General features: G+C 45.7%; 1 protein-coding gene across 2 annotated transcripts in view; it reads right to left on the bottom strand.

Moving 5' to 3' along the window:
• The window catches only part of IGSF5 (immunoglobulin superfamily member 5), a 30,651-nt gene extending 13,383 nt beyond the window's left edge, over positions 1–17,268 (bottom strand). The window contains exons 1-6 of one of the 2 annotated variants that reach the window (XM_084201395.1): positions 17,075–17,268; positions 15,025–15,220; positions 8,248–8,568; positions 6,798–7,106; positions 2,535–2,663; positions 2,064–2,088 (exon numbers count right to left, since the gene is read on the bottom strand). In XM_084201395.1, coding sequence (XP_084057521.1) covers positions 2,064–2,088; positions 2,535–2,663; positions 6,798–7,106; positions 8,248–8,568; positions 15,025–15,082 — 842 coding nt within the window. In that variant the 5' untranslated portion in view covers positions 15,083–15,220; positions 17,075–17,268. The remainder of the gene's footprint in view (positions 1–2,063; positions 2,089–2,534; positions 2,664–6,797; positions 7,107–8,247; positions 8,569–15,024; positions 15,221–17,074) is intronic. The other variant, XM_084201396.1, reaches the window with a different exon arrangement.
• Between the last annotated feature and the right edge of the window lie 3,627 nt (positions 17,269–20,895).

The raw sequence follows: 20,895 nt of genomic DNA, 5'->3' as shown, positions 1-20,895 counted from the left end.
GGCAGCTGTATTAATTTTTTTAGCATTTTTTATTATTATATATTAAATAATTATATAATCATATAATATTATTATATATTAATTTATATAATAAATTATATTAGCTTGGGTTGGAAGAAACCTTAAAGATCATCTTGTTCCAAGCAGCTTTATAAATTTTTAATTAAAAATCCACAGAGCAGCTTTATTAATTTTTTTAGCATTTAAGAATTATTATATATTATATATTTATATATTTATATAATATTATTATATCTTATAATATTTTTTTATTATAGAATAGCATGGTTTGGAAGCCTCCAAGCCCCTGCTGTGGGCATGGACACCTTCCACTATCCCAGGCTGCTCCAACGAGCGCCCCCAGGGATGGAGAGTCACATCATCCCTGGACAACCTGTACCAGTGCCTCCCAGTCAAGAATTTCTTAATATTTAATATATAATGTAATTATATTATATATTATATGCTATATATATAATATGTTATATATATTATATATTGTCCATTCATATTTTATATTTTATGCATAAAAATTATTATATTATATATTATAATCTATAATAATATATACATATATAATATTTAATTTCTTCCTCTTAATATCTTACCCAAACCCTCCCTATAGATACCATATTATATATTTATAGATGTATAAAAATAATACCTATTATATATTATATATTATATATTATATATTATATATTATATATTATATATTATATATTATATATTATATATTATATATTATATATTATATATTATATATTCATGTCTAATATTTCATTTCTTGGTCATAATATCTACTCCAAACCTTCCCTATATATACTATATTATATATAGTATATACAATAATATATATATTATATATGTTATATAGTATATATTATATTTACTATATATTCATATATAATATTTAATCTCTTCCTCTTAATATCCAATCGAAACCTGCCCTCTGAGCCCTTTTTTACCCGTTTATCCGGTGGAATCCGCCTGCCGCGCTCCGGGGCTCGCCGGCTCCCGGCGCCAGCCGCGCTGCCGGTGTGGCAGTGACATCCTGTGGCGGCGGCGGCAATCGCCCGCCGGGCTCGGGTCGCCGTCCTCCCTCCCTCCCCTGCCTTCCCCTGCCTTCCCCGGGCACCTGGGGACACAGCCGGCTCCGAGGGATTCGCTTTGTCTTTCAGCTGTAACAGAGCTGGGTTTGCCCGCTCTGCGCCCCATCAGCTGCGGGGCTTCCGTGGGGCTCTCAGCGCGGTGGGATCGGAGTTCACAGCCGGCTGCGAGCCCGGGGCTCGCCCTGCATCCCTAAGTCAGTGTTCATCCCTGGATGCTGTCCCTTATCCCTAACTCAGTGTTCATCCCTGGATGCTGTCCCCATCCCTAACTCAGTGTTCATCCCTGGATGCTGTCCCCATCCCTAACTCAGTGTTCATCCCTGGATGCTGTCCCTTATCCCTAAGTCAGTGTTCATCCCTGGATGCTGTCCTTTATTCCTAAGTCAGTGCCCTTCCCTGGATGCTGTCCCTTATCCCTAAGTCAGTGTTCATCCCTGGATGCTGTCCCCATCCCTAAGTCAGTGTCCTTCCCTGGATGCTGTCCCCATTCCTAAGTCAGTGTCCATCCCTGGATGCTGTCCCCATCCCTAAGTCAGTGTCCATCCCTGGATGCTGTCCCCATCCCTAAGTCAGTGTCCATCCCTGGATGCTGTCCCCATCCCTAAGTCAGTCAGTGTCCATCCCTGGATGTTGTCCCCATCCCTAAGTCAGTGTCCCTCCCTGGATGCTGTCCCTTATCCCTAACTCAGTGTCCATCCCTGGATGCTGTCCCCATCCCTAAGTCAGTCAGTGTCCATCCCTGGATGCTGTCCCCATCCCTAAGCCAGTGTCCATCCCTGGATGCTGTCCCCATCCCTCTGCTGTCCCACAAGCTCACACAGCCTGGCAGCACCAGGAGTTCTGGGATGATGGGTGCCAGGACAAGGACCCTGGCAGGTCCCTCTTGCCACCCTGCAGCAGCCTCAAAGAGTCCAGCAAACGGCACAAAAAGTTCTCCATCATCTTACTTACCTTATTTCACTTTGATAAGTAGATGCTAAAAATGAAAAAAAAAAAAAAAAAGGTGTTGAAAATGCAGGAAATTAAAATTGAAAACTTCTGTAAGTTGTCTAAGAGCACGCCCTGAGTTCCAGCTACCACAGGAGCACCTCTCCACTCTGTTTGCAAAATTGGGCAGCCCTATAGAGCATCTTACATTCTTCAATAAAGAACCTTTAAATGTCTTTAAAAACCAAAACTCCCCAAAACCATGACCCCCCTGGGAGTTAATGTGAAGGACTGGCACTGATTGGAATAAATTCATGAGAGAAACATGATGGTGAAATTAAGGAGGATCTTAAACAGGTCATGGTTACGAGCAGGATCTGCCTGCTCAGCCTTCTGCTTACAGGTCTCTGTGCAGCATCAGAGCTGATACAAGCAGATCCATGTCTAATCAAAACCAATTTTTAATGTTTAGAGCAGGTGTGAGGGTTCACTCACCTCTCCTCTTCAGGCAGCAGCGCACAGCAACCACAATAACAACGACCAGGAGAACAATGCCAAGAAATGAAAGCACAACTGCAAGCACAATAACCCACGTGCTCCTGTTGTCTTCACTGTAATAATTCTCTGTTAAATTAAATGGAGAAACATTGGACTATCAGAGCCTCAAATCACCCTTTTCAGCATGTTTACCTTTTCTGGGAGATGCTTTTAAGTGTTTGGTGAATATTTAACAAGGAGGCTGTTTTCCAAATGACAGACTCTGTATTTATGGATGGCACCCAAGAATTTAAAATATTCCTGAATTCAAATCCTTTGTTGCAGTTGTAGCTTCTCCCACTGCTATTTCTCTTCTGAAAAGCACAGGGTTGCAACCATCAAACTTTATTTTATAATTATGCTGGGCATCCCAGAGTCCTTTGGAGACATTTGGGGAAAGGTGTTAAGATTCAATTTAGGCGTCCATACTGCAAATATTGAGTGTCTTGCCTGGCTGCTCTTGTCAGTGGAGAGAAAATAGGTATTTTGGATTACAATTAATTTGATCAAATGTGTACGTGTCCCTTTTAATAAAGTGAACTGCTTTGAAAAAAAAATGTCCATTTCTCCCCCCAAACCACAGCAACAGTTGTAGGTGATTAGTACAGCTGGCGATCTCTAGCCTGGAAAAATGATTTTCTAATCAATTCCATCTTGGGATTTCTCTCAAATATTTCAACAAGTGTTTGATTTTGGGATGTGCTTGGTGGGACTCCTGTTCCCCACTTAAAGAGCACCAAAGAGCAAAACCAGACAAGAACACAGAGCTACTGACCCATCTTCTCTACAGCATGCTCACATTTAACTGATTCCTTCATCTTTGCTGTAATCTACAGGGTTAAATGAGGGGATTTGAAGATAATTCAATGTCTTGCTGGAATCAGTTGCTATGACCAAACAGAGCTCCCACGTGCACAGAATTTTAAAAGTATCTTCCTTTTAGAATTATAGAATCATGGAATGGTTTGGGTTGGAAGGGACCTCAAAGATCACTCAGTTCCACCCCCTGCCATGGACAGGGACACCTTCCACCTTCCCAGGCTGATTCAAGCCCTGGCCTTGGACACTTCCAGGGCTGGGGAATATCTCTCTGGCAGCTGGATGTACAAGGAAGATGCCAGTTCTGCTTGTCCCATCACCCTGCCCCTTGGTTTGACCAAATATTCCAAAAGCACCTCAAATTCAGTTTCCCTTTGGAAAGCAGCCCCAAAACCCTTTGGCAGCTGTTTAGAAACAATCTTCCAATCCAAATGACAGGTGTGAAACACGTGGAGATTTGGCACAGTTCTGTCCCACGGGTTTTCCTTATTCAAGGTCCCAGTTAACAACTCCATGGCCACACTTGGCTGACAGCCTATGGAAAAGGCACCACAGCCACGAGGGGGACTGGGAGCTGCTCAAGGTCAGGGCAATTCCCCTGATGTGGGAACCCAGTTTACCCATGGCAGGGAATAAACTAAATCCTTTCTATCTACAAATTTTCCTGGGTGCTTGTTTGGAGTCTGGAGGTTTCAGACTCAAAAATACACTACCAAAACCTCCTACAAAGCTGGAACCTCTGCCAGGAACCTGCATTCTTCAAAGCTCAGGTCACTATCATTAAGCAATTTGTTCCAGTCTTTTCTAATCCTAATGCTCAACCAGTATGTTTGGAATTTCTTCTATTAGGAAAAATAACAAACACTCAGTTTTACTGAAAAAAAAAAAAATTATTACAGGATTTACTGCTGAAAATTAGCAGTAAATCCTGCAGGCTGCCATCAATTGATGATAAACTTGTTCATAGTATTTTTATCTGGAAGAACTGCAACAGATATCTACATTTTAGTACATTTTGTTCCATAGAGAAGCCATGGGGATTTCAAGATGACTAAAGTATCAATGACATCTATTTGGCTAGAGGGGAAAGCTTAACCCTAGTGAGAAGGGAGGAGCTAAACACACCTGCACCAGCCCATTGCTGCAGGCTGGCTGTCACACCAAGGTGTTTCACTCCCTGCCAGGGTCAGGTTATGTGCCAAGAGATTTATGGAGCTGAAGCCAGAAGGACAGGGTATGATGCAAACATTCACAGAGCTTCAGCATTTTTGTGTCTCTGCAGTTTTGGAGGATGCAGAAGGAAACTGGAGCTGGGTGTGAATGAGGAGCTGCCAGGTGAACACAAGCAAGGCTACAAGGGAGGGGCAGGAAGGGGTGAAGGAGTTAAATCCCATTGAGTCCATCAGGAAATCCAAACCAAGCTCCATGAAGGGTTTAGTGTGGACAGAGCCAATTCCTCATTCCACAGGGACCATCCTCTGCTGCCACCCCAGCCTCTGGCTCCTCCCTAAGTTGTCCAAACACTGACTTTGACAAAGTGTCTGCAGAAAAGGGGATTTTTCCCAGGCAGGTGCTGGTGACCAGTGAGGAATGAGAGACTGGAAAAACCTGCACACAGCTCCTGGGACACTTTGGAGATTCCTGGTTGAGTTCAAAAGCAAAGCACACCCAGGCTCATGGAAGACTCTCTGCCTTCAACCTCTGCAGGTCAAAAAGCCTGCAGGAATTCAGCACCAAAACTAAAGCTTGGACCCAGCTAAGGAACTCCCCCTTGGATCCCATTCCAACAGCTCTGTGAATGCATCTCCTGGGATGTAGGATGTGAATGTATCTCCTGTAGGAGCTCCCAAATTTCAGGCTCAGCCAAACACCCCTGTAGGAGGAGTGAATGACATGAAAATGCATCACTTTGCATGGAAAGGCTGGCCCAGAGGTGCAGGAAGGGGGGATGTTCCCTCACCAGGGGCTGGTGGCTGGAGAGGGCTCAGATTTTCTGTAGTTGCTGGAGAGGAACAAGGAGGAATTTGATTCTCCCAGCTTTTGAGTGAAGGAGAAAACTGATCTTTCAGTAGTTTTGGGAAGGGTTTCTTGCATGTTTGAAGCTGGTTGTGTTCTTTCCCAAGAGCCAGCTAAGGCTGAACCTGTGTATGAAAACTGGGACAAGCTCTTAGATTTTGAGTGTGAAATGTACATTATATACCTTCCTGTCACAAATCCCATGCTTTTATTTCATCCTGATCACTTAAAGACTTCAGATTCTCCTATCCTGTCAAATTTAGAGTGCCTGCTGCTGCTGCTGCTGCACAATGGTATTTCCAAAGAGAAATGAATGATGGTCCTATACAATCACTAATTATACACTAGCAGTGCTTCATGACATCTGTTTTTCTCCTCTTCTGATTTGCAGGGAGTAGCTATGGAAACATCACAAATGAGTGGGCAGGGGAATTTATTAATTTCCTCAGGATAGTCCTATTTTGCTTAGTCAGTAATTAAGATCAATGTGACTACAAAAGGCCATATTAGGGGTGGTAAAATGACCTTTTCCAACTGCATTACTTCTGAAAAAGGTCTGCTAATAATGATTCATACTGAAAACAAAGGGCACAACCACTCAATCTTCTCAGTTGTTTATGTGTCAAAATGTCTGTACCAGAGCCCTCATTGATACCCTGTAAGGATGTTTGGTGTGTGCCTTGTTCACCCATTGCAGAAGAAGAATCAGTTCATCAAGAGAAGCTGTCAGCATGATTACAACCTTAACAAAAATATTTAGGGTTATCAAAGGCCTTGCTAACTGCTCTGGAGAGATTTGCATGACATCCAGGCTTGGATTAAAGCAATTTTGAATTTCTTTAAGTAAAAGCCAGTAAAAAGCAGCCTAATGCACTGCCCAAAAAATTCCATATATGCTAGGACAGAATTTATTCTGGGTCATGCGCAGAAACTGGGAGGGTTTTTTTTCCAAATCAGGGGTGAAACTGGTATTGGATATTACAGAGAGCAATTTCACATGAGGGTTTGGCTTTGTAAGAAATTAAGTTAATATGGCAGGCATGCTCTGATCAAGGATATTTGATATCTAAATTCCTTGGGTGTTTTCTTGGTCAAGGAGCAAAGGCTGATTTTTCTGGCAGTGAACCCACAGGAGTCAGAGGCAGATATTTGTCAGAGGCTTTGTCCTGCTCAGTCCTACCTTGGGCTTCATGGTTCATTAGACTGGTACAAGTACATTTAACCCTACCTCTGCATCATGCTGTGACTCCTGGCTCTGAACCCCACACCCCAGAGGATTTCACTGACAAATAAAGAACTTTCTAAAGCAAAACCAACCAGAACAAAACGCACAGCCCTGAGCACAGGCGGTACAGGAGGGGAAAAGCACAACAAACATTCACTTACCCGTGGCAGAGTTGTCAAAAATAAGAGTTACAGTTGCATTCTGAGGGCTGGGGAGTGCTTCTATGTCAGCTAAACAAGTCAAAACCTCAGTGTCCCTCGGAGTCAGAGTTAAGGTGCTCAGGGCATTGTGGAGGCCATGAGATCCTGGGCTTTGCTGGGTAACATAGCTTGACTTATCAACCAAAGAGTCATTTGTCATCCAGGCAATGTCTGGAGCTGGAGCCCATCCTAAGGCTTCACAAACAATCTCAATTGTTTGGTTGTCTTTTACTGTTAAGGTGCTATTTTTGATGAGTAAAGATCCATTAACTGTGGGAGGGAAAAGATGTTTTTGTTCCTTCAGAACGTTTCGCTGCATTGCTTTCCTGCTGGTAGTTTTTAAATCTTATCTCGCTACCCAGAAATAGCTATGCCTTGAGATATGAAGTGGAAAACAATTATTAATGCAGATATACCACATGCATGATGGAAACATGCAGATATTTCAACTACACGGGCCCATTACCCAATATGTCTAAAGCACAAGTCTCAGCTTTCAGTACCTCTCCAATAAAAAGCAGGAAATTGCACTTTTTAGCCATCTTGACACATATTCAGCTGGAGGACAACATAGGGAAATAACAGGGTTTCTCTCTAAGTTTTAAATATACTCAGGTCATATAAGAAGAGGTTTACAGGTAGGTGATGAGATCATCACTGCACCAAGCCCTTGACAGAGGGAGAGTGCCTGGTGGTGAGATCCTGCTTTCCTGGCTGCAGGCTGGTAAGGAATAAGAGATGGAGCAGGAAAAAACAGGGGCAGTTAAAACCACTGCTATTGGCACTCTGCATGTGACTCTAGAACCCAGGCAGTAAAATTAGGGTGTGCAGGGCAGGAGGCAAAGGATGGTAAATGAGGGCATGTGCTCCTTCCTGGGGATAGCCTGAGCAATTCCTCAGAGGATTCCCTTAAGTGCAGCACAATAAAACAGCTTTTTTTCTGGTGGCTATGATGCCTCAAGTTTTAGCTTTTATATGTTTTCTACATTCTGTGCTGCTTTAGTGTGTGGGTCTGGGTTCACATTATGGGATGGTGAGCTCTGTGCACAGAGCAGGGAGACAAAACAATTCCTGCTCCAGCTGGGCACCAAGGACAAATGAGCCAAATCTCAGCCAGGAGCACAAACCCCGTGGGCTGGAGAGAGAAAAACAAGCAGGGTGGGACTGCAGGGGCTAAAGCTGGGATGGGACAATGAACTGCAAGGTGCAAATGGAGCAGAGCTGATCCCAGGGAGAGACCCCGTGCCCGGCCGGGCATTTTGGGGCCATTTTGGGTCATCTTGGGTGCAGCCCTGGCTGGGCTCTGGTGCTGCCCCAGGTGGGTCCATGCAGGAGATCCTTTGAATAAATCCCTGCTTTGTTCTTTAGCTCTGTTCTGGGTCAGCCTTCCCAAGGCATCAGCCATACACACCTTGAACAGAGAGAAAGGCAAAGTTGTTCTGGCTGGGTTGCTGGATGCTGCACTCAATCCTGCCAGAGTCGCTCAGCTGGGTGTTGTGGATGATCAGCTCCGAGGTGAACTCATCCCCACTGCTGTAGTTCCTGGAGGTGAAGCGTTCTGTGGTCTCCACAGAGCCCTGGGAGCTGAGGACAGTGAGCACAGGACTGCCCTGGGAGAGCCAGATGAGCACTTTCCATCCTGCAGACACGGTGCAGTTGAACCTGGCCTCTGAGCCAGCCAGCACCGTGGCGTTCTCAGGGCCTTTTGTGATGGAGTAACAAAAGCCCAGACCTGAGAGGGAACCAAAATCAGTCCATATTTACATATACAACAGCAACAGAGGTGGTTGGATACTGTCAAACATCTGTACCAGTTCAGAGATGGAGGTGTGCAATCTATTCTTTCAGATCCTGCTTAGATTAAGTGGTTTTCTTTAAAAATGCCTTTAAGTATTTTGTCTCTCCTCCTCCTACTCCAAAATCACCTGTTTCTCTTCAGTAATTCACTGACTACCATTTTGCTGACAGAAAAAAAAACACTTTTAAGAAGGAAAATACATGAGTTGCCTAAACTTTACATAATTCAAGGAGTGTGTAACCAGTCCCTTTTCCATATCTTGGATTGCCACTGATGTTTTGCAGCCCCATCATTTATCCTTCAGTGCTCTTTCCCCTGTTCCTCAATCATTCATCACACACATTGTGATGTACATCTTCTAAAGCCTTCTCAGGCTTTCTGTTACCAAAGGTGTGCCTAAACTCATTAGTTTGAACTCCTTGAAAGACAGTGTCAATTCTGGCAAACATTTCCCAGAGCTGAAAGCCCCTAACAAAATCATTTTGTTTTCCTTTCCTCCTCACAGACCCAGGGCCCCCCACTGCCACCTCCACCAAGTGCACAGGAATATTTTGAGTCCAAGCATGGACATTTCCCTCCTGCCAGGGGGATCTGCCTCCCCAGGGAACAATCCTGCTGAGGGAGCCCCAGTGCTTCCAGCTGAGCTCTGCATGATGACAGCAATTAGACAGTGCAGTCTGTGGCAGTCTAATTAAAACCCCATGCCAGCAAATTTGTCCTGAGAATAAGTGTTCAGTTATGTTCCAGGAGAAAGGAAGCCTGAAATGGTCATCACTCCCTTGCTAAGAGGATTCAGGGCAATGAAGTAATTTTTAAGGGTTTTGTTCACACCAAGTGGGTTCTTTAGGTAATTTATTCATTAATGGATTAGCTATAAATTATTGAAAAAAAAATTTTGTGTCAGTCAGCAGCTGATATGAGAAGGACATGCCGTATTTTTCACACAACAGGGGTGTTTGGTGTTTGTATAAATGGAACCAGAGCCCAGTCTCAGTGAGGACATTGCAGCCAGTGCCTCAGGGAGCTGCTCCCAGCATTGGGCTCTGGAACTCCATTGCTCCATTGCCCAGAGCCTTTTGCACTTCCCAGCTGTCACCGTGATATTTTCTGAAAAATCTCTTCGCCAGGATTTCTGCTCCTGGGAAGATGAGAAGCCTCAGCTTCTCCATATTTTGCTGCTCTGGATTGTGGTCTGGAGATTGTTTATCCAAAGATGTGAATTGTTTTTAATTAATGACCAATCACCATCAGCTGTGTCGGACTCTCTGAGTCAGTCACGAGTTTTTATTATTCATTCTTGTTAAGCCTTCTGTCTGTATCCTTTCTCTTTCTTTAGTATAGTTTAGAATAGAATAGAATAGAAATAGATATTATATAGATAATATATATTATAATATAATATAATATAATATAATATAATATAATATAATATAATATAATATAATATAATATAATATAATATAATATAATATAATATAATATAATATATTACAAATTATATATAATATATTTTATTATATATATTATATTATATTATATTATATTATATTATATTATATTATATTATATTATATTATATTATATTAATTATACTATATTATACAAAAATACATACAATAGTATATATTTTATATATATATACTATATATTATATAGTATTATAATATACTATATCATAATATAGTATTTATAATAAATTATATATAATATAATATAATATAATATAATATAATATAATATAATATAATATAATATAATATAGAATTCATATATTACATATTATGTTATGTTATGTTATGTTATGTTATGTTATGTTATGTATCATAAAATAATAAATCAGCCTTCTGAGAACAGGGAGTCAGATCATCATCTCTCACCTCGTCCTGGGGACCCTCACAAACACCCCACCCAGCCCACATTTAACCACTGTACATCCAACCAGGCTGGTGCCAGGAATTGTTCTTTAATATAAATAGCTCCTCTCTTTCCTCCCACCTGCTGCAAGCATTTACAGACTCCTTTGTTTTGCAGGACTGTGCAAACCTCGCTCTCCCTGGTTCTGTGGATGGCTGACACTGAGTTCTGTCGTGTTTACAAAAAGCTTCACAAAAATTTTCCACCTTCCTGGGTTATGTCACCTCTGCCATGCACCTCAGTCTGCTGAGTATATCTGTGTGTGAGCAACAAAACATTAAATGAAAAGCAAACTTTACCTACTCTGATAATTAATAAAGCCAGATAAGATTAAGTAATTCGTATTTCTGTTGAAATTAAAATTTACCCACTCTGCCCCTCTTAATGCAAACTGTTCTCTGTGCCCTTGGAATTTATTTCTATGCCTGTGCAAACACTCTACTTTTTCAAGGAGCTGTGGTCTGCCAGGGCTCTGAATAAATGACTGAACTTTCAGGACAATGCTTGCTGTTAATTAATCTTTGAAATTTATCCCTAAACAGGAATAATCAGTGATCATCGGCTCTAAAAATCATTGGCTATGTTGCTTTTGCTTTCTTCAGGGCAGTATAGGCAGGTAGGCATGAGTTAATAATTTATCTGTGATAATTATTTTTTATCAGTTCATAGGTAAGGTAAGAGCTACATCTTCTTCCACTAACCATGTCTGCTGGAGCAATAAATGGTTTTTCCCGGATTGAAAGGTCCCTGAGCCCTGCATGGGGATCCTTTGGGAGGGCTGAGGAGTGGGACAGAACCTCTCCTCCATGTAGCTCCCAGCCCCAAATAAAGGAGTTTGATTGGGTTTCTCCTCCTGTGGCCTGAAGGGTTTTGGTGATTTCTCCTTTGCCTCTTTATCTCCTTGCTTTTATTGTTTGTTCTGCACGTGGAGTCCTGAACCAACGGCAGGTTCCATTGTCCAGCCGTGCACAAACACTGACAAAGTCACCTGGGTGAGGTCACAGAGGACATTCCTGGCACAAATGGGATCTAAACCCAGCTCCCAGTGCCTCCAGCCAGTGCTGGGACTGCCTTTGCTGGACCTTGCCTCGTGCACTGGGGAGAAAAATGTGACTGCTGCTTCCATTTGCATCCTGCTTCCAAAATACCTTGCAGATGGTTGCTTTTAAACAAATTAAGGGCTAGATTTTCATTGCACTTTACAGGAATTACATGTTCAGCTCTTGACAGCTGCTTTAACATCTGCTCCCCCCCACACCAGCAGGGAGACATCCCACCCAGCAAAAACCAGGGAAATGTTGGGCTGGCTCCCTGATCGCCCCTGGGCTTTTGAAGAACAGAGCTGAGTGAGGACACCTCCTCTGAGGCATACTGAATGTTTACAGAGCAGTCAGCAGGGGTGAAAATTTGCTTCCATGGAGTGTTTATGGTGTCCCAGGCTCGGTGCCTCCCAGCAGCACACACAGCACACACCAGCTCCTCTGTGAGCTGCTGTTCTCCCTCCTCTGCCGCACAAATTCACTGCCACACCCCTGCAGGTCGTGAAGAAATGAAAATGCATCTTGTGCAGGAGGATGCCTGCACTGAGGGAACCTCATTTGCTAAAGAGCCACCCTTGCCCTTCATCAGAAATGTTTTTTTTTTCTACACTTGAACAAACCCCAAAGGATCACTCTTCCACGCCAGAGTTTTCAACAACAAAGGCATTGAGACGTGGCTACCTTCTCTTGCTTGCCTCCTGTCCTCTGCTGGCTCTGTCTTTCCTCTTTTGTAGGTGACCTATTTGGATGCAGCACAGGGAAGGGCAGGATGAGCTTATCCTTTTGCCATAATGATTCCTCTTTTTTTCAGCCTCATTATCGTATTTCAAAATAATCTCCCCCTCTCTACCCGTATTGCCCTTCCACAAACACTGCTTTTCATCCTTCAGTTTTTGTAGCTAATATCTGTCTTTCTCCCTTCCCTCTCTGCTCTATTTGAATTTCTAGATCTTTTTTTCCTCCAGTCTCTTTGAAATTCCTTTTTCTCTTCACTTTTTCCTCAGCCTCCTGCTCACCCCACCTTGCCTCCTACCTCCCCTTCCTCACCCCTGGCCCACTGCTCCAGCCACAGCTCTGCTATCAGCCCTTAAATACACAACAATAAATAAATAAATAAATAAATAAATAAATAAATAAATAAGCAGCTCAAGTTTCCCTCAGCACCCACCAACCCTGCAGCTGAGCTTTTTGAAAACCAAAGTAGGTTAGAGCTTGTCAAAGCCTGCAGCAAGGGACTGGCTTGTTCACTCGTGTTAACAGGAATTTTTAAATGCTTACAGGATGTTTCTGTCAAGTAATACCAGACTCCTGATGCTCAGCAAATCTTATTTCCTCCCACCTGCACACAAACCTCTCCACAGCCCCCAGGCATGTCTTCCTCTCTCCTCTCACTCAAGGTTTGACAGCAGTCCCTGGTAGAACGCCCCAGTGCCCAAAAAAAAAAGAGATCCAGGGATTTCCTCAGCCAAAAATTGCTTCTGTGTGGTATTTTCTGGGGTCCTCATCATTGGAAGGAAATGATGAATCTGACTCCATGTTATCAGAAGGCTAATTTATTATTTTATGGTATTATATTAAAGAATGTTATACTAAACTATACTACAGAATAGAGAAAGGATACAGAGAGAAGGCTTAACAAGATACTAATTAAAAACTCCTGACTCTCTCCTCAGAGTCTGACACAGCCTGACTGTGATTGGTCATTAATTTAAAACAGTTCACATGTTGGATAAAAAAATCTCCAACCACATTCCTAAGCAGCAAAACACAGGAGAAGCAAATGAGATTATATTGTTTTCCTTTTTCTCTGAGGCTCCTCAGCTTCATAGGAGAAGAAATCCTGGCAAAGGGATTTTCCAGAAAATATGAATGTGACACTTCTGAACCTATGGATCTACCCTTTCTGATATTTGTTTCTAGGTTTTTTCAGCCTGTTTATAATTTGATGTCCCCCATGGCCAGTGACCATGAGCTTTACTATTCAATTACATGCTCTGAGAAGAGAACAGGCTTTGGTTAGCCCTAAATCTGATACTCTTAATGGTTACCAAAAATGTTTTTGTTATGAGAAATTGTGAATAATCATTTCACCATTAAAATTAATCTTTTTAATACATTTTTACCATTTATTCTTCTTCACAAGCAGGAAAAAGATATCCCAGTCTCATGAAGCCTCCTCATCCTTCCCTCCTAGGCAAGAGGGGCTTTGGATGCCCCATCCTGGAAGTGTTCAGGGCTGGATGGGGCATTGAGGAACCTGGTCTGGTGAAAGGTGTCCCTGCCCACAGCAGGGAGGTTGGAACTGGAAGATTTTTAAGGGCCTTTCCAACCCAAACCCTCCTATGATTCTTTGTTCTCTACCTTAGAACAGCTCATCACACTTTGTAGCTTTCTCAGACCTGTCCTGCTTGCGATGGAAGGGTTAACAAAACAGCCAATATCTGAGATGAAACCTTCCTGTGGATTTACATCCTGCCAGGTTTCATTTTATCTGCCCTTGCTGAAGACATTAAATGGTGAAATTTTCTCTCTTTTTCAGCAATTTACTCCCTTTCCCAGACATCTATTCTTTTCTCCACTAGACATTGCATTTAAGTGATGCTTTGCATTAAATGCTTTCTCTACCTTTCTTACTTACTCATCTGACATCATGACATTTTCTGGCAGATCTTCCTGGTCTCTTTTTGGATTTGGCTGCCCTAAGTAATTCTGCACTGCTTGCAAAGTCTGCCACCTCACAGCTCCCTCCTCTTCACCAGGTTGTTTAAGAGCTTGCTGAATACCACACATCCCTGTGCAGCTCCCCTGCTCAGAAAATTCAGTGTTTATTCCTGCATTGTGTTTCCTTTCACTATTAATGCATGACAACACCTTTTTCCTCATCCCACTGCAGCTCATTTCTGTCAGAGCCTCTTAAAACTCCAGCTAGAGTATAATTTAAAAAAAAAATCAGCCTTGTCTCCATTACCCAACCAGTCACTTAATATTCACTGTTCCTCTAAAGCTTTGCCACCAAGACACTTTTAATCTCAATTGACTTTGAGACTCAGGCATGTGAAGTGTGAATTGGTGGTAAACCAGCATCGTGATAATTTGCATTTACTTCTGGAAGTAAAAACCAGCTGCTGATACTGAGTTTCCTACAGATGCCCCCTCAAAAGCAGCCCCAGACAGGAAGAAGAGAAAAACAAGGAGAGAAATTGAAAGAGGGCAGCCCTCCCACCTCCTCCCCACACTCTGCTCAGCCCTTCACACTCCAGCACACTTTAAATCATCAGGTGGTTCAGGCTTGAATCCCAACATCTCCTTTCAAGCAGCTGAGATAACCCCACTCTGTGGCTGAGTGCTGAGCCTGAGCTCATCACCAAGGCCATTTCCACCACCCTGAAATGAGTACCCACGTTTTTTCATCTCAAGGGTTGTGAACAGGTCCTACCTGGCAGCGAGGCAGTCAGGACGAGGGCAAGCAAAATGCATTTCTGGAAGCTCTCCATTGGAGCATTCTCTCCTGGTCCCCGAGGCAGGAAGCCACCAGTGGTCACTGCATGCTTGGGAAGGAGCTGAAGGACAGAAAGTCCTGGAGAAACTCAGGAATGAGTTTGGGTGCTGTGACGAGGGTGACTTTGTGTGACCTGTACCACCAACAAGGGGAAAAGATTAAATGAGGGAGGGTTTGGAAACAGAGCTGAGTCTTTCCTCAAATAACTGTTTTAAAGACACAGAGGACCTTTTTTTTCAGCAGAGAAACTTCCTCCTGCAGATCTCCCATTCCTCAGCCCCTCCTGCTTCAGCACTGACAGGGCCAGGGCAGCTCCAGCTGCATCATTAAAGTAACTTCTGTGCAACTGGGAAAAATAACTCTCTGAGCTGCTGCACTTGTGAAGATGAGAAACATCAAATCTCCTCCCAGCTGCCCAGACTGAGCCCTCAGAAAGGCTGAGAGTGCAAAAAAAGGTCCCCAGAGTTATTCCTCAGAACCTGAGAGTGCCTCCTATACCCCACAATAAACCACCTGCAGCTCTCCACTGTGGTCAGAAATAATGCACAGATTCTGGGTGTGAGACACCACCTTACTCCCATATTTTCTGCCTTTTCAATGTTTGTGATTCACTCGTGAGATATTCTCCTCCTCCTCCCCCTCAAAATATGTGGGAGAGGCTTTGACTGTGCTTGGTTTACAAATTCCTCTTCTGGGCCACTGAAGCTTGCCTTTGTGAAAGGGACCTGGGCCAGAGGATGAGGCTTTGTGGCCAGACCGAATTTCTTGTCAGAAAAGTGTTTCTGACTCCTGGGGTGCCCTTTGTGGCAGCACTGCACAATTAAGCGTCACCACAGAGACACCCTGGGTTTCCTGCAGCACCAGGAGCTCCGTTCCCTGCTGGAATCTGGCAGGCTCAGCTTTCATTTTCATCCCCATTTTCCCATTTTTCAAGCTTTCAGTTTACCCTGGGAACCTACAGGACAGCTCTATAAACTTATCAACATTCTCAGCCAAACCTGGGGGCTGATTCCTTCACCTGTTCAAAGGCTGGTTCAGGTTTTTCCAGTGCATTTTGAAAGGTTTTGGGCCTTTTTATCTCCATATTTTATGTGTGGAGGAGTCCCCAGCAGGCAGGTGGGGAGGGAGGGTCACTGTGCACAGCCTGGAGGGATTTCTCTGTGCTCTGTCACCGTGGCAGCTCTTGGCTGTCACACACAAACCAGTCAGAATTACAGGAGCTGGTATCATCTGTCATACCAAGTGAAACAGACCGAGTAAAGCACCAGGAAACGAATACAAAACACAGGGCTGGGTCCTTTTCCAGGAAGCTGTGACACCAAGCAGGATTTCCAACCAGAACAGCAACCTTCATACCCCCCCACCAAGAAATCCAGCTGCACCAAAGCAATCTGAGCTGGGCAAAGTTTTACGTGGTGAAGAATAAACTGGCAAGGATATTGTGCCAAATGCACGACAAAAATCAGTAAACAGCTTGGGGTGAAGTAGAGCGAGGCAGGAAAGAGAGGGATCTATAATATTTTGTTTTACCCGGTTTCAAAATGGACTTTCAAAGGGCTGGGAAATATTATCTGATCCCCAGATGAAACAGGATATTTTGGCTGAGGATGAATTAAATGCCTGGGTTTGTTTTGGGCTGCTTTTCCCCTCCTCTGCCAGCGCATGGGTGACTCAGGTTGCCAGTGCAGCTCCGAGCCTGCTCCCTGCCTCATCCAGGACGCAGGCAGGGGATAACAACAACAATTATCCCCTCGAGGAATGGCAGCTGGACTCAGAGAGGGGCTCAGATGCTTTGGGCACCCCAGGGCGGACACCAACCCCAAATGCCAGGAAGCAGAATAGCAGACAGAGCCACAAACCACTCCTGCCACCCAGGGCAGGCTCCCTGCTGAGGCAGGAGCAGGGAGAAGCGCTAAAAGACCTAAATTATCTTCCATCCCCCGGCTCTGTCTCCTGGGAAGCGAATCCAGGCTGCCCAGGGCTTTACCTGGATCACATCCCTGGCGCTGAGATCTCTGCCTCCGCTTTCCCTCGGGCGGCAGCTCCGGCTCACGCTGCCCGCGCAGGAGCCCCGAGGGGACCCAGGCGAGGGTCCCGGGCCAGCCCTCACCTGCCGTGCCACGGAAACGTCCCTGCGGTGCTGGGGACACTGTCCGTGAGGGAAGGCAGGCTGCTCCGAGCTGTCCCTCGGCCGCAGGCCGTGCCTGGCACTGTGACACGCAGGGATGGCCTCTGCCTTCCTCCGCCCTGTGCCTGTCAATGTTTAACCGGCCCGGAGGAAGTGACACGGCCGGTGACACACGGAGCGAGCTCAACCCCGCACGGGGACACACGGAGCCAGTCCCGCACGGTGACACACGGAGCCAACCCCGCACGGTGACACACGGAGGGAGCTCAACCCCGCACGGTGACACACGGAGCGAGCTCAGCCCCGCAGGGTGACACACGGAGCGAGCTCAGCCCCGCAGGGTGACACACGGAGCGAGCTCAACCCCGCACGGGGACACACGGAACCAGCCCCGCACGGTGACACACAGAGCCAGCCCCGCACGGTGACACACGGAGCCAACCCCGCACGGGGACACACGGAGCGAGCTCAGCCCCGCACGGGGACACACGGAACCAGCCCCGCACGGTGACACACGGAGCGAGCCCCGCACAGTGACACACGGAGCCAGCCCCGCACGGTGACACACAGAGCCAGCCCCGCACGGTGACACACGGAGCAAACCCCGCACATTGACACACGGAGCGAGCCCCGCACGGTGACACACGGAGCCAGCCCCGCACGGTGACACACAGAGCCAGCCCCGCACGGTGACACACGGAGCAAACCCCGCACATTGACACACGGAGCCAGCCCCGCACGGTGACACACGGAGCAAACCCCGCACGGTGACACACAGAGCCAGCCCCGCACGGTGACACACAGAGCCAGCCCCGCATGGTGACACACGGAACCAGCCCCGCATGGTGACACACGGAGCCAACCCCGCACGGCGACACACGGAGCGAGCCCCGCACAGTGACACACGGAGCCAGCCCCGCACGGTGACACACGGAGCAAACCCCGCACGGTGACACACAGAGCCAGCCCCGCACGGTGACACACGGAGCAAACCCCGCAGGGTGACACACGGAGCAAACCCCGCACGGTGACACACGGAGCCAGCCCCGCACGGTGACACACGGAGCCAGCCCCGCACGGTGCCCGCACAGCAGCGCCGCGGGACAGCCGGACCGGACCCGGCACGGCCGGAGACAGGGCTTGGGGAGGTCAGGGGGGCAACCAGCAGGGATGGCCTGGGACGGGTGACATGCCACAGAGACACAGGTGAGAGCAATGGTGCCAATTTCCCCTGCCACAGTGACACAGGTGGGTGTCATGGTCTCTGGAATGGGTGTCCCCTGTCACAGTGACACAGGCGAGTACAATCGTGCCGATTTCCCCTGTCACAGTGACACAGGTGAGCACCATGGTGCCAATTTCCCCCTTTATAATGACACAGGTGAGCACCATGGTGCCAATTTCCCCTGTTACAGGGACACAAGTGAGCCCCATGGTGTCCAGAATGGGTGTCACCTGTCACAGTGACACCGGTGACAGCCATGGTGCCAATTTCCCCTGTTATAATGACACAGGTGTGTTCAGTGATGCCTGGCACTGATGTCCCCTGTTACAATGACCCAGGTGAGTGTGATGTGCCTGGCACCAGTGTTCCCCCTTTACAATGACACAGGTGAGAGCACTGATGCCAGTTTCCCCTGCTATACTGCCACAGGTGTGTGCAGTGGTGCCTGGCACTGATGTCCCCTGCTGCAATGGCACAGGTGAGTGATGAGGCTGCAGCACATCCCCCTGTTAAAGTGGCAGAGAGCAGGAGGGCCTGTGCCAGCCATGCCCCTGCCAGTGGTCACTGTCACCCCAGCTGGGGGTGCTGAGGTCCAGCAGCAGCCCTCGACAGGGTGAGGGGCTGAGCCAGCCCCGGGGAGCATCCAGGGGCTCGGTTTGCAGCTGAAGGAGATGGGGCAGGGCTGCAGGTAAGGCTTTGTAAGAGCTGGGGTGGAAAACTTTTCAGGTAAATCTTCTGCGTGTAAAACCAAGATGCCCATCCAGGATCAGGCTGTGGCAGCACTGGGGAACATCACAGAGTCACAGAATCAATTAGGGTGGAAAAGACCTCTGAGATCATCAAGTACAACCTTCGACCGAACATCACCTTGTCAAACACCGAGTGCCACACCCTTAAACGTCTCTTAACGTCTTTCCTTAAACGCCTCCAGGGACAGTAACTCCGCCTCCCTGGGAGTGCTTTCCAGTGTTTCATCACCCTTTCCGTGATGAAATTCCTCCAGATGGCGTCAGGAGACTCAGGGGGTTGTGTGTGTGAGATGTTCTTACAGCCTTTGTCTTCCTCCAAGAACTGCATCCTGCATTTTATGCCATTGTTGGTCAGTGAGTTGAACTGATGTGGCACGTCAGGGGATTTTTATGATGAGCTTAAATTGTAAAAAAGGGACGTAAAACTTCCCTAAACTGTATTTCCTATAAGCACAGTAACAGTAGCAAGTAGAAATTAATGCCACAGTGATTCAAAATGGAAAGGTCCAGCAAAGGGAAATGAATCATTCAGCTTGGAGAATAGTGAGAAATTTCTGAAAATAAATTTTAAAAACTTGGCTTTATTAGAAAAAGTATTGCCCAGATTTGTTAAAAGAAATAGCCATGAAAGCTGCGGGAAGAGGGTTTTTTGACCAGTTATACTTTTTGTTAGTATTTCCTTGACTTTACAAACCTTCTTTTTTAAAGTCTAAAACATCACACTCTTGTTCCACTGACTTAAATAACAATATTCTTGAAATGCCTTCCATAAAGGGGAAAATAACATCTAATGAGCACATTCCATCTCTGGTTGCCCAAGCAGGAGGAGTGCAGAAGGTTAAAATGAATTTTCAACTTGAATTAATCAAGATGACACTACATAAAAAAGGCTTTGGAAAGGATAATTGCTGCTTTTAGAACTTTTACTGAGTTATAATTTGGCATTGCTGAGGTTGTCCTCTCTCACTGAGGGGATGGGCATGAACCAATGAAGAGCAATTAGAGAGGTGACAGAGCCAAAATCCGTTGTGTTAGAGAAGATCAGCACGTGCATTGACATTTTATTAATTATTAATTACTGCCCTTGTTGGCTCCTTCCTTCCTTTGGCCTTCCTAATGAACCATGGTGTTGGGATGAGTAAAACTTTGGGATAGGATGGAGTGGGATAGGATGGAGTGTGATAAGATGGAGTGTGATAAGATGTGGTCCCCAGTGTGCATGCACAAGGTTACCCATGCTCATGATGTTTAAAAGACCAGGTCCTCACTTTTCCAGGTTGATTTCAATGGAAAAGCATCTTGGTCACTTTGTCAATCACCAGGCAAGTCCTTCCTCCCACTCCACTTCCCCAAGACACTTCTTTCCAATTTTTCCTTTTTCTTCTGCCAGTGAGTGGGAGGATTTTCACCCTTTTTCACCCCCTCCCAGCCCTTCCAAACCCATTTCTGGATGGTGTGTGCACTGTGAGCTCCTCAGCAACCCCCCACATTTTTGTTCTGGGGTGTGTGAGGCAGGAACATATGTCTGCACAGCTTGCTGTGCCATCCCACACAAGGAGCTCTGAGGGAAATGAACTTCCTGGGATTCACTCAAGGAAACCTTCTGTCACTGCCACTGGGGCCACAAGTGTAATTTCTGTTTCCCCTGCAGGAGAATGGGACAAATTGTCACGATGGGAATGGCTTCAGACTGGGAGAGCTGGTTT

Source organism: Fringilla coelebs, assembly GCF_963513975.1.
Source record: "Fringilla coelebs genome assembly, chromosome: 2".
In the NCBI taxonomy this organism is placed as follows: Eukaryota; Metazoa; Chordata; class Aves; order Passeriformes; family Fringillidae; genus Fringilla; species Fringilla coelebs.
The sequence above is the reverse complement of the archived record's forward strand: the minus strand, read 5'-3'. Positions and strand labels throughout refer to the sequence as shown.